The sequence below is a fragment of the Pelobates fuscus genome, chromosome 6 (assembly GCF_036172605.1).
Source record: "Pelobates fuscus isolate aPelFus1 chromosome 6, aPelFus1.pri, whole genome shotgun sequence".
Lineage (NCBI taxonomy): Eukaryota > Metazoa > Chordata > Amphibia > Anura > Pelobatidae > Pelobates > Pelobates fuscus.
Window position 1 is genome coordinate 236,623,343 of NC_086322.1, and position 14,294 is coordinate 236,637,636.

The 14,294-nt window shown below is 38.5% G+C and overlaps 1 protein-coding gene across 1 annotated transcript in view; it reads left to right on the forward strand.

Moving 5' to 3' along the window:
• The first annotated feature begins 329 nt into the window (after positions 1 to 329).
• ODAD4 (outer dynein arm docking complex subunit 4) overlaps positions 330 to 14,294 on the forward strand; it is a 40,313-nt gene continuing 26,348 nt past the window's right edge. Inside the window, exons 1-7 of the mRNA XM_063458895.1 lie at positions 330 to 515; positions 1,618 to 1,749; positions 1,894 to 2,047; positions 3,390 to 3,451; positions 4,630 to 4,789; positions 7,961 to 8,182; positions 8,577 to 8,784. Of these exons, the coding sequence (XP_063314965.1) occupies positions 396 to 515; positions 1,618 to 1,749; positions 1,894 to 2,047; positions 3,390 to 3,451; positions 4,630 to 4,789; positions 7,961 to 8,182; positions 8,577 to 8,784 (1,058 nt within the window). The 5' untranslated portion in view covers positions 330 to 395. The remainder of the gene's footprint in view (positions 516 to 1,617; positions 1,750 to 1,893; positions 2,048 to 3,389; positions 3,452 to 4,629; positions 4,790 to 7,960; positions 8,183 to 8,576; positions 8,785 to 14,294) is intronic.

Consider the following 14,294-nt stretch of genomic DNA (forward strand, 5'->3'; position numbering starts at 1 on the left):
TTTGTTGTTGTTGCTGTTTCCATAATAAACGGAATTATTTCATACAATTGCATTAACCCAGACATTCCACTCGTTTAAAAGTGATGAACTATATTTTTGTTGCAGTTTAATTTACTAAGTGGTATTTTTGCCAAGTTCACTATTGACCCATTAATCGATATACTAAACAGGAGCCCAAAACAAGGCATTGCCCCAGCAAATTCGGGACACTTGGCAATGTTAACCCCTCATATCCTTAATGTCAAAAAGTGACAAGCACTACAAGGTTTCCCGGATACACCAAACACCCGGAAGTGACTTGTGTTGGTGCTTTAATTGCTAGGAAACCAAGCACGCTGCTGGTATCCATCGCAGAGAAGGCAAAGTCAGTTTTCTCCCATAGAACAGAAAACACCATGGCTGAGGAAATAGATGGGGAGCAGGGACCCCGAAGCTCCTTTACCACATACATGGCCGAAGGCGAGCAGCTTTTCCAGAAGGGAGAGTACGAAAAAGCCGTGGAAAGCTTCAGCAATGTGAGATGATAATCATGAAAGAGACTGATGGTTTCTATGGCACCTCAGCTGTTATGGACTGCAATTCCAATTATGCTTAGGCAGCCTTGGAAAGTGTAGTCCACAATAAATGAAGTGCCAAAACACTAGCATTAGCCATTACTTCTCCAGTAGGATTGAGCAATGGGATTAACACGTTAAGTGCCATTGGAAATAGGGTTCTCAGAGCTAGTGCATCGATTTATGGCATCCGATCCTAGGCAAGTCTTCCTAGGTAATTAACCTATATAACTTCATTACGGTAAGGTTAAAAGTGTGATTGAACTCTGTGTTACCTTAGTGGATATTCTTACAAGTCATATATACGTTTTAGGAGTAAGAATATATAATATAGGTGCTGGGGTCGTGTAAACTAAATCTCCCATCAACTGTATCAAATAGCAGCCGTCAGAACATTTGACAGCATCCAGAATATTTTCGAACTCAATGAAAACTTTTGTGTAGTACAATAATATCTGAAACATTCTCAAATCGTAATCCACTTCAGAATAAGAAGGTTCTTAAAAGCTTTAGTTAAGTTGAACTACAAGTCATGTGTTGCTTAGCCAGCCCTGGATTGTACCCCACTTGGCTTATCCATTTTTAAAAAGTAACTGTAGTCTTATTAACTAGTAATTGCCAAATGTATCTGTGATTTTGGTGCTGAAGACATCCATGCTTGAACAATTGCCAGCACCTGTGTGCAATAAGTTAGAATTTTTTTTCCAGTTTACTGCAATTTGGAATTTAATGAGTAAATCTGAGTTAGTGTGTCTTTTCACATAAACCATGGGTGCTTCATTTAAGGTGAATAATGGGGGAGATTTATCAAAGTACTTTGTTCCAAAAAGTAGTACAAAAATTTAAAAGGGGTGGAGTCAACAATGGAAGGTGCATGTTGGTTTACTAGTTTCCATGGTGATTGCCCCACCAGTGGTAATTTAGCAACTTTTTTTCCCTGACATCTTCCAATAACTCCACCATTAAATACCACATTGGAAAAGGTGCCAGCAGTGCCAATATGAAAACGAAATATATGGTTTTAGAGCAAGTGACATCTTAACTCTGTTTACCTAATTTTTAGGCTTTACTTCTTCAGCCCTGTGAGAAGAACTGCCTTGTTGCTCGCTCAAAATGTTACTTAAAGCTTGGAGATTCAGAATCTGCCCTACAAGACGCAGAGGCTTCCTTACGTGATGAGTGCAATTTCTTCAGGGTAAGATTTGTACATAGGATAAATGCTTCCATTGTTGATGTTTCAAATTGCTAAGCTCCCTCCTCTTTATTTTACTTGTATTGCCTATGAAATAGAGATCAGAGTTCCCAAATTATGGAATAATTCTATTGGTTTTGCTTGCAGGGTCTTTACCAGAAGGCAGAGGCGCTCTATGCAATGGGAGATTTTGAATTTGCCCTTGTGTATTACCACAGAGGATTCAAACTGCGTCCCGAGCTGCAAGAATTCCGCCTGGGGATTCAGAAGGCACAGGAAGCTATTGAAAATTCTGTAGGAAGTAAGCTAAAGCAGCAAATATGTGAAATCAAAAAAAGAATACAATTACAACAATAACATTAAATGACAGATAAGGCACAGCAATTTGTTTTTTGGGGCAAATAAAGAAATAGATGCAAATTGAAAAGTTGGGGGGGGGGCAGGGGGGATACAAAGTAGGTAAACACAACACATTTTATACACAACACCCTTTGTTTATGTATACAACTAAATTCATAGAAGCTCTAAAATGTATTCTACTTTATTGTTCCACATTTCAACTTCCAATAGGTAGAATCATTACTATCATCTTAATGTGAAATACACTCACACTTTCAAGAGATACTCTGAGCTGTTATGAAAGGGTATTCATAATATAATCCCTTTAGCTAGATGTCATGTAACTGTGGATATTTGGGGGAAAAAAAAAAAAAAATATCTGCAAAATAGTAGCATACAACTGTAATAGAAAAATGCACACTAACATCCAGGTTTATTCACTAACGTGAGAATTGTTAGTAATTAAAGGGACACTATAGTCACCTGAACAACTTTAGCTTAATGAAGCAGTTTTGGTCTATAGAACATGCCCCTGCAGCCTCACTGCTCAATCCTCTGCCATTTAGGAGTTAAATCCCTTTGTTTATGAACCCTAGTCACACCTCCCTGCATGTGACTTGCACAGCCTTCCATAAACACTTCCTGTAAAGAGAGCCCTATTTAGGCTTTATTTATTGCAAGTTCTGTTTAATTAAGATTTTCTTATCCCCTGCTATGTTAATAGCTTGCTAGACCCTGCAAGAGCCTCCTGTATGTGATTAAAGTTCAATTTAGAGATTGAGATACAATTATCTAAGGTAAATTACATCTGTTTGAAAGTGAAACCAGTTTTTTTTTTCATGCAGGCTCTGTCAATCATAGCCAGGGGAGGTGTGTCTAGGGCTGCATAAACAGAAACAAAGTGATGTAACTCCTAAATGACATTGAGCAGTGAAATTGCAGGGGAATGATCTATACACTAAAACTGCTTTATTTAGCTAAAGTAATTTAGGTGACTATAGTGTTCCTTTAAAAATTATTCCAACATGAATTTCAAATTTAAGGTCAAAGTAGTCAAACTGAAAAAAAGGTTGAGATTTTGTTTTCTAATTCAGCTATGTTGGCCTTAGTTTTGAAATTTACTTTGAATTCCTGTCAGTTCATACTTTAGTAAGTAACCGTGATAGTGTCGAGCAATAAACTGGTTTGTGTATTAAGCATGCTTCATTTCTATAGAATAAGACCTGGATTACATTTTGTTTTAAATAAAATCATTTTTTTCTATGTTTTTTTGGCAAGTTTGTAAATTAATGTTTGTTTCTTAGCTCCTACATCAGTTAAACTAGACAACAAATGGGATATGCACTTTATGAGCAAGCAAGAAGAGGTAAGAATTTCTCAAAAGGGAATGATGCATTCTCAAAACCTTGTCTTATCTCTGTATCAATGTATCACCTGCCAAACTGATTTTTTTTTTAATCCTTTTGTCTGACAGTACCAATGTCCAAGTACAAAAGAGACTATTATTTGTACTGTGTTTATATAGTGTCTTCGCTTGTTAGGTCATATTAATGTTGCTGGCTTTTAGTTGTAAGGGAGTATATTAAGCTCCTGGATAGTTCACTATAGTACTTTAGTGGCATTTTTCTCTTTTCTGTTATTTATGAGCATTGGTGACCATTATTCGAGTTTTAGAGCTATTTTTCTAATTTTGTTGGATTTGCAGTCTTTTCCTACACTCTCTAATCTTTAGCCTTTGACATTTTCTCTCTTGCTATCTTTTTGTTACAAGAGAGACTGTCATGGCTTACCTTAGTTGGGAGTCCGGTAGGCAGAGATTTGTGCTCACCCTTACAAATAAACACAGCCCACGGTAACCAGATCAGAAGCTACCTGGGCTGTGAATCTGTGCACAGGGCTTAGGCAGGAACAGTAACCAGGATCGAGAAAACAGACATGGGCAAATCCAGAAGAGTAGTCAGACACAGTTCCAAAAGTCAGGGCTGGCAGCGAACAGGCAATAACGAATAATTTAAACAGAAAGGGTCACAAGCCAAGTCAGTCTTAGGAAACCGGATACAAGAAACAACAAACTGCCAATGTTCTCAGGGAGGGGCAGTGTTTTTTGCCCAGCTAATGAGTGAACTGCCTCAGGTGAACTTAGATTATACGTAGGAGCCACTGGTAATGTCCAGCCCCCTAGTGCTGCAGGCAATGCCAGGAAAATAAGGTTAGAACCAAAATTCAGAAGTGGCTCAGGCTTAGGATGCAGAAGGCCCCAGGTTCAAATCCTCTGTTGGGTACTTCTGGGGTGTATGTCTGTCTGGATGTTATGGTGAAAATTGTGACATTACCACTTTTAACAAGTGCAGTTTAATTGGAAATAAAAGAATGTGTTTGGGTCATTAAAGTCTGCTAAGGCTGTTTATTTATGATGCATTTGAAAATAAAATTAAACTATACCATTCTTTTAGTATATTATAACCCAAATGACATTGATCTTGGCAAATATACAGATGATTACATTTATCTGTGTCATATATATTTTGCTTTCCCACTGCACAGAGCAAGAAAGCTAAACAGAAGACGACAGTTAAAGCCCCCAAGAAGGACACAAAGCAACAGAAAAAGGTAGACCCCTTAAGGAGTCAGAAGACGACCCGTCAATTGCTTGGAGAGTTGTACAGCGATAAAGAATATCTGGAGGCGCTTCTGAAGGATGAAGGTTGTTATATGTTTATCATAGTAAACTTTTAAATCTAATAACAGATACGTCAACTGTGACGCACCACATGGAATGGCTTAATGATCTTGCACAAGACACTTTCTTGATCAGGTTTAGCCATAGGTACTAGCAAGGGTACCGAGTGGCAGGGAGTACATTTTGAGCTTGGCATTGCAAGTTGGACAAGAATTGCATATATCCTTGGTCCATCCCTGTCCTTGACCTTTATGTACTATAAAAAATAATTATTTGTAAAAACCTGATTTTAATCCATGTAATCTGCCTTTCTTTGCCAAATCTTTTTTTTTTTTATTAAATTGTTTTATCTGACTACTCTTCCTGATTCATTCTATTGAATCCATATTCCATTCCCTTATAAGCTAAATTTACACACATGTTGGGCATAACAAAGAAAAGAAAAATATATGCATACACTTTAAAGGGATATGATTCCTTATTTTTTTATTTTATTTTCCCATTATACCAGGCATTCTATATATGTTCTTGAAGGGATTGAGGGATGAGCCAGAGAAGTGTATAGAACAATGTAAGACATTGTTTTAAACACTTTTGCCCTTGTGTATTATTATGATTTTTTTTTTTTTTTTATCTAATGTTCGGCTAGTTTCATTATTTTATTTGTTGCGATCTGTGGTTTGGGGAAACCAAGTGAAGAAACCAATGTGGTACTCAGTAGAAGTGGTCAAAATAATAAAAAAAAAACTAAAAGTTGTCATTTAGTAATTATAAAAAAAAAAAAAAAAACCCTGAGTAAAGAAGATAGACAGATCTATAAGATTAGGCAGAAAGAGGCAAAGCAAGTTATAAAAACTACCAAAGCACACACAGAAGATAAAATAGCCTAGTCAGTAAAAAAGGGTGATAAAACATTTGTTTGATACATAAAGGATTAGTTAGACTTAAAACAAAAGAAGGAAGGTATGTAGAAGAGGATAAAGGTATAGCTGACTGCCTTAATTAATATTTTTATTCAGTATTTACAGATGAAAAGGAAGGATAGGGACTGAAATTAGGAAAAAATGACTTACAGTTGCAAGAAAAAGTATGTGAACCCTGGAATGATATGGATTTCTGCACAAATTGGTCATAAAATGTGATCTGATCATCATCTAAGTCACAACAATAGACAATCACAGTCTGCTTAAACTAATAACACACAAAGAATGAAATGTTGCCATGTTTTTATTGAACACACCATGTAAACATTCACAGTGCAGGTGGAAAAAGTATGTGAAGCCTTGGATTTAATAACTGGTTGAACCTCCTTTGGCAGCAATAACTTCAACCAAACGTTTCCTGTAGTTGCAGATCAGGCGTGCACAACGGTCAGGAGTAATTCTTAATCATTCCTCTTTACAGAACTGTTTCAGTTCAGCAATATTCTTGGGATGTCTGGTGTGAATCGCCTTCTTAAGGTCATGCCACAGCATCTCAATCGGGTTGAGGTCAGGACTCTGACTGGGCCACTACAGAGGGCGTATTTTCTTCTGTTTAAGCCATTCTGTTGTTGATTTACTTCTATGCTTTGGGTCATTGTCCTGTTGCAACACCCATCTTCTGTTGAGTTTCAGCTGGTAGACAGATTGCCTTAGGTTCTCCTGCAAAATGTCTTGATAAACTTGGGAATTCATTTTTCCTTCGATGATAGCAATCCGTCCAGGCCCTGAAGCAGCAAAGCAGCCCCAAACCATGATGCCCCCACCAACATACTTCACAGTTGGGACGAGGTTTTGATGTTGGTGTGCTGTGCCTCTTTTTCGCCACACATAGTGTTCTGTGCTCCAGCATACTCTAATCATTAGTTCACCATGCCCGTCGGATATGCGCATACAGCGTGTGAAGTCATATCCAGAGGTGGCGCTACAGTGTGCAGAGTGGCTGTCTGTCTGCAGAGCAGGCCAGCCACTCTCCCTTCCCTTGTTCTCGCAGGGCCAAAGGAGCGTCTAGCAAGATTGAGCAGAGAAGAGCAGGGCTGGAACTGGAGGACAGCCTGGAAGACGTGATTATCTAACCTGTTTCTTGTTTTTGGTTTCTTAAAAATGTTGCAACTTCGATCAGTGTCACGAAAACACTCAGCCATGTATGCAATATCACTATTAAACTCGATATGGTACCTTGTGCATGTTTGAACCTAATTGCACTACAAGAATTATTACTTTACTGAGAGGGTAGTGGATGCATGGAATAGCCTTCTATTTGACATGGTAGAGGTTAACACAGTGTGGGTGTTTGAGCATAGGCATGAGTCTATCCCAGATCTAAGACACGGCCAGGGACTAATGAAAGTATTTAGAAAATTGGGCAGACTAGATGGGCTGAATGGTTCTTATCTGCCATCACATTATATGTTTCAGATTAAGTGGTCTGGGAGACTTTAGTGGTCTTCTGAGGATTAAGCTGGTATCTCTACAACGCAGTCAAATATAAATATACCGTGAAAAGAGCCTCCTCTACTTGCAAACATTTTACCATGAGTGCATATAAGCTTATAAAAGTGTTAACTTTACATTTTGCAAAGCCAAGTTGCTAACTAAACTTTTCCAAAGAGCCTAGGAAGAAGTATAACTACATTTATTAAATATTATTATATGAGTTATAGTGTCTAATTTAGTATCAAAAGACACTCTGATACATAAATTTGGTATTGGGTAACTAGATGGGACTTGGTGCATATCACAAATCCATCTCTATTGGATACCTATTTACTCTATGTCATACCTTTTCTAGCCTGTATTTTTATAAGATTATTTGAGCTTATTAGCTCCCCTCTAGGAGGTTCACTTTATTATTTTGAGAGTGATTAGTATTTTGTTTATTTATTATTTTTTCTGTGTAGTTTTCTATTTCAATAAAGTATGTTTTTATATTTAGTTCAATCTAGACTCTGAGATATCCTTTGAGTGCTCTGGGGGCTGTTTGTCCCTAGATCACATCTTCTATTTACTCTGTGTTTATTTAGGGTTACCCCCTGCTTGATATTCTCAGGACACACATGCATTCGTCTAATATAGGGGTTTGTGTTTTTTTGTTTTCTTTAAATCATTTATGCACTAGCTTCTTATCCCTATCAAAATATGTATTTTGCTCTCTGTATAACAGATCTGCACTACCTTACATAATCACAAAGTGTTATTATTTTTCTATTTACAGATCTTGTGAAAGGAAATGCTCGTAGTGGGATAAAGCTTCAAAACTTGATCTTAAATGGTATAAACTATTTAGACACTCGCACAGATTTTTGGAGGCAGCAAAAGCCTATTTATGCCCGAGAGAGAGACCGAAAGATCATGCAGCAGAAGTGGAACCGGGAGAAAAATAAGCCATCCGACCCCAACCAATACATTCTGAAAAGCTTGGAAGAAATTGATCATTGTATGTAATATCAGCCAGGTAGTCTTTATAAAAAGCCATATAAAAGGCACATGGTTATAAACTGTGGCTTAATTATGGTAGCTACTTCTTATATTCTGAGGTACAGCAGCTGAGCTGACAATATGACATTATTTATGGTATGGTGAGAGACAAGGCATATAGACTGTAAGCTTGTTTGAGCAGGGTCCTCTTCAACCTATCGTTCCTGTAAGTTTTTTGTAATTGTTCTATTTGTAGTTAAATCTCCCCCTCTTATAATATTGTAAAGCGCTACGGAATCTGTTGGCGATATGTAAAAGATTATTATTATTATTATTATCAATCTTGCCTGTTTTTATATGCTCTAGCAGTGACTAATGAGAACCATCAAATGACTGTATCTTTCTTTCTCTAGGCCTCTTTAATGGAAACCCCGAAGGCAGCCTCAAGAAGGCCCAAAAAGCATTAAAGAACATACAGAGTTGGAAAGCAGAAGATATTCCCAACAAACAGGAATTGATAGGGAACCTGTACAGCTGCATTGGAAATGCTCAAATAGATCTGGGGCACATGGAGGCAGCTCTGCAGAGCCATACTAAAGATCTGGAGATTTCAAAAGAATAGTAAGCACTTGATATTCCTTCTTATGAACGTCGTCATTAAACTAGATAGTAGTATTCATTCTACAGCCAATAATTTCCCGTTGGTAACTTTTAATAGTGTTTCATTTTACAACGCTAGTCTAAAACACATTCACATTATAAATAATTATTGCCATGAGAGCCACTTGTTGCCAGACACTTTTAGTGATGAAATTGACCAAGTGTGGCTGAAATATACATACTTTTTTAATATTTATTTTTGGAGTGATACTGGGTGTATCAAGCGTTCTTCCCTCCTCCCTGTCAGCAAGGGTTCTGTGATGCAATAGCAAGGAGTTATGTTTCTGCCAGCTTTTTTTCTTCCTCAACCCTCAGCCAGTCACTTGAGAGAGTTTATAATTTCTCTTTTGCAGCTCTCCCAACATTAGGCAAGACTTAGTGAAGGGAAGAGCTATGCGTGTTTTATTGAAAGGGACTTTTTATACAAAAAACACAAGGGGAAGATTAAACTTAACCACCTACACTGATCAGCCACAACATTAAAACCAAGTGGAGTGAAGAACATTGATTTTATTGTTCCCATGGCACCTGTCATGGGTGTGATCTATTAGGCAGCAAGTAATCAGTCAGGTCTTGAATTTTATGTGCTGTAAGCAGGAAAACCAGGCAGGCAAAAATATTTGGGGTGTTCCTGGTAAGCTGTAGTTAGTACCTACCAAAATTAGTGCAAGTAAGGACAACCAATGGATTGTTGTCAGGGTCATGGGTGCTCAATGATGCACATGGGGAACAAAAACTAGCTTGTCTGGTCTGATAACACAAAAAAGCTATTGTAGTTCAAATTGCTGAAAAGCTTAATGCTGGCCATTTACAGTTGTGTTTCACAGTTTGGTGCATATAGGAACTGCATAGCCACCGACTGGTCAGTGTCCCTGATGACCCCTGAGCCACTGCATTGAAATGTTAGCATCAGAACTGGGGCACGGAGCAGTGGTTTAAGAAACATGTGAAAATGTTCAAGGTGTTTTCTTGGCCTCCAAATTCCCCAGATATCAATCCAATTGAGCATCTGTGGGATGTGCTGGAACAACAAATCCGATCAATTAGTAGGACCTAAAGTTTATGCTGCTATTGTCATGGTGCCAGATACCACAGGACACATTAATACACAGACATGTCTCAATGCATCAGAGCTGTTTTGGCAGCAGAAGGTGGTGTTTAACCCCTTAAGGACCAAACTTCTGGAATAAAAGGGAATCATGACATGTCACACACGTCATGTGTCCTTAAGGGGTTAAATATTGTGGCTGATGAGAATTAAATTACCCTTAGCTCTGGTACCAGAATATCTCAGCAGCACTAACTGAATCAAAGTGGCAGGCTGTACAGATAACATTAAACTTACAAAAGGAAAAAAAAAGCACAGATTTTAGAACTTAACATTCACATAGTATTAACCAATTATATGCCTTCTTAGTTTTTTTTGTGTCACACAAAATGCACCAGAGGTTTAACCCCAACAAGAAGGGGCAATCTAGGTAAAATCTGGGAGACATACATTTATATAATTGGACTTCTTGCTTAAAGGGACACTCCAGGCACCCAGACCACTTCGGCTCATTGGAGTGGTCTGGGTGCCAACTCCCACTACCCTTAACCCTGCAAGTGTAATTATTGCAGTTTTTTTTAAACTGCAATAATTACCTTGCAGGGTTAAGTCCTCCCCTAGTGGCTGTCTATTAGACAGCCACTAGAGGGACTTCCTGCTTCATAGCACAGGTTTTCTGTGCTAGAGCGTCGCTGGACATCCTCACGCTGTGTGAGGACCTCCAGCGTCGCTCTATTCTCCATAGGGAAGCATTGAAATTCATTTTCAATGCTTTCCTATGGGGTGCGCTAATGCGCATGCGCGGCATTGCCGCGCATGCGCATTAGGTCTCCTCGGCCGGCGGGCGAGATCAGTCTCGCCCACCGGCCGACGTAAGTAGAAGGAGGAGCGGCGGGGGAGGAGGAAGCAGCGACGTGGGACCTGTCGCTGCCCCTGGTAAGTCACTGAAGGGGTTTTCACCCCTTCAGCAACTGGGGATTGGGGGTGGGAGGGAGAGGGACCCTCCAGTGCCAGGAAAACGGATCGTTTTCCTGGCACTGGAGTTTCCCTTTAAGTAAATCAGTGGTGACTCTGGTGTAGAATTTTCATGACACATTTTCTTACTTTTAGTGTAGGATAACATATGCAGATAAATAAGGACCCTTATCAAGAGGCTATTATGCTCATGGAATGATAAAGCTAGCATACGTACTAATACTCCCTTAAAATAGGAAATCAGACCCTATTCCTAAAGATGCACTTGTGGATAGCACTATTTGCATAGCAAGCACCCGACGCTCAATATAGAATGAGACGACTGTCAGCCTCCTGAAACTGTTTAACGTTGGAGAAGGAGGGAGCTGACTTGCTGCACTGTTTGGTGTTGTCCACAGATCACGAGAGTTTTGGGATGAGACGCAAGAATAACTAGAATCCACCCACTGTTGAATTTCAAATATAAGGCCAAAATAGCCATATGGAAACATATGTATGTATGTATGTATGTATGTATGTATGTGTGATTATTTATATATATATATATATATATATATATATATATATATAAAAAACTTGAAAAATCCCCCGCACTCACGCTTTCTAATGTATCCAATACGCCGGGTGCCTGGCATGAACTCCAATCGACATATTACTGCAAAAAACTGCCGCTCACCGGTCTTGTAAAAATCCAAAATTTATTGAAAAAAAGTTAAAAGAGAGACCAACGTTTCAGTCCCAGCTCGGGACTTTCCTCAGGGTGTTTGTTACCCTGAGGAAAGTCCCGAGCTGGGACTGAAACGTTGGTCTCTCTTTTAACTTTTTTTCAATAAATTTTGGATTTTTACAAGACCGGTGAGCGGCAGTTTTTTGCAGTAATATATATATATATATATATATATATATATATATATATATATATATATATATATATATATATATATATATATATTCCGCTATTTCAGCCTACATTTTTAAATTAACTTTGAATTTTTACCAGTTCTCACTTTAGCGAATAACCCTGTTAGAGTCTTTTAATGAGACCTGGTGTCTAGAGCTTGAACTTGTTTGCTTGGCACTTTGAGGTTAAATTACGCAGTACAACAGTGGCTTGCAGCAACACAAGTGGGACACTTAGTGTCTGGCATGGACCTCATGGGTTGTCAAGTGGAAACAGTCAGTGTGACTGTATAAGCAACCCTTTCTAGAAGTGAACTGGCAAGCACCCCAGGAAAGCGGCTTTTCAGCCATCATCTCCAAAAGAGGATACCAGGAGTCTGGATAGCCATTAATGCTGCAGTTTTGCAGCAATTTACCTTATAAATAAATGATTTCTTTATCATTTGAATCTGATTTTGCCAACAAATAATATGCCTTGTGCTACTTTCAGCTGGAATGTTTTCCAAGTCTTGCACCTACTGGGAATACGCATGTCTTTGTACTCAGGTAACAGTATACCATTCGTTAAAGTTATAGCATGCTTTCTCACCAATACAAAAAAGGAAAAAAAATATGTTTAGAAATATGGCAAATTTTTCTGTATAGTGACAGGATATCCCACTCTTCCTGGAGTTTTTGTGCAGTTCCTGTACCTTTGACTCTGATAAGCATCAGTTGCCCAGTTTTCTGTTTCTCTAGCCTTATTTAAAAAAAATGCACTTTCCCCACCTCAGCTATACTGTGAATTGGCAATATATGGGTAGAGAGTTTGAAATGGGAGCAGAACATTGATTTTGAAGAAGAACTTCATATCTAATAATTAAGGACAACTCTGTGGTGTTTCAGTCAGGTTTTGGAAAGGTGAAATTCTTTGAAAATATACTCTAAATCTCACTGAAGTTAGAATTTGTTAGCAATTCAAATAGAATTTTAAATTTAAGGCTAAAGTAGCCACAATGGAAGCATAGCTGAATTGGAGATTTTTTCCAGCTTGGCTGTTTTGGCCTTAAATTGTAACTATGCATTGAATTCCTTAAAAGTCTTACTTTAGTCAGTAACTGCATGTGCCTTTCATCTGACTGCAATTTACTGCATCACAAGGATAAAATTAAACTGTTATTTTACTAAAGTTTCTGTGATGCTGCTCAGTCTGATACAATGATGCATCAAGAATGAAAATATAAAAAAAAAAGAAATTGCATGTACAGGAATGAAATATAGGGTTGAAATATCGTATATGGAAGGCTGGGCCTGAAGTTGTGGGAGGGGCTTGGTTTCCCTTCTTAAAGAGCACCAGCCCCCTCCTCACTACCGTTTCAGGTCTGGCGATTTGCATAACGTGACTTCCGTGCAAATCGACATTTAGTTACCTGCATCTTGTGGAGCGCTCACCTGGTCCTGCAGTCCCTGGTCTTCTGTCTCCTGACTTCCAGAATCCCGACAGGACATCCGCACCACTTCGGTCGGTTCAAAGACTGTTTCCGATAAAATAAATGTAAAAAAAAAAAAAAAAGTCATTCTGGGTCGGCTCTGACTCTTATTCAGGCATCTCATCGTTTAGGTTTTAGTACTTGTCTTTCAGCTACTTCCAGCTGTTCGTGCTCATTAGGTTTAGTGGAATTTTTCGGGAGAATGTGCACAAACGCACTTGTTCTGCATAAGAACAATTTGTCGTCTAGTTCTCAAACTGTTATTTCGTATGGGTTTCGTTGGTATGGAGTGTTTCGGTTATATACGAAACTTAGCAACCGCACGGCCGTTTGTATATTTAAAAACCAAACGCCCATGTTAGCTATAGACTTTCACATGCTTATATGAATTGGGTTTCACAGTTTTTTGGGGGTTTTTGTTGGCGGCCTCTGGTGGTCAAATTTTATTATTGCAGGGAATTATTTAGATTGTCAGCTAGTTGTATTAAGATCATTTTGTTTAGGTAAAACAAGCACTAGACACTGTTATTTCAGTGTTTACCAGGTTTCTTGGTTCTTATCCTACGTATGATATTTTGACTTAACTAAATGTACATTAAACTATGGTGCTATTATCATTTATGTTCATAGACTGAATTATTGCATTTTATATTTCAATTCCTCGCAGCGCTCAGCATTTGGGCTTCAGCACTCCTACATTCGTTTTTTCACTGTGTGTGTGTGTATAGGTTAGTGGTTATAGTTATTCTGGCCACTTCTGGTCTCATTAAGGTCTGGTCCTTCTGTTTAATTCTTCTATATTACTAGGTACTAGGCCAACCAAGCCTCCTTTCGAGTCACTTAGTGCCGGTCCACTTTCCTCAAGTAGGTATCTTTGTAGTATGAGGTGTAAAGGGGTACTTTACGATATGGGTTCTACAACTTACAATTACTCTCATAGGTTATTACAGAGGGCTGTTTCACCTGATACTGCTCCTTTTCTATCAGGTATGTCAATCTCTTTTCTGTTCATACCCCCTACTCAGTTATGGTTCTTAGAATAGGTTCATACTGGCTTGTTGGATTTGGGCCTCTAGTGA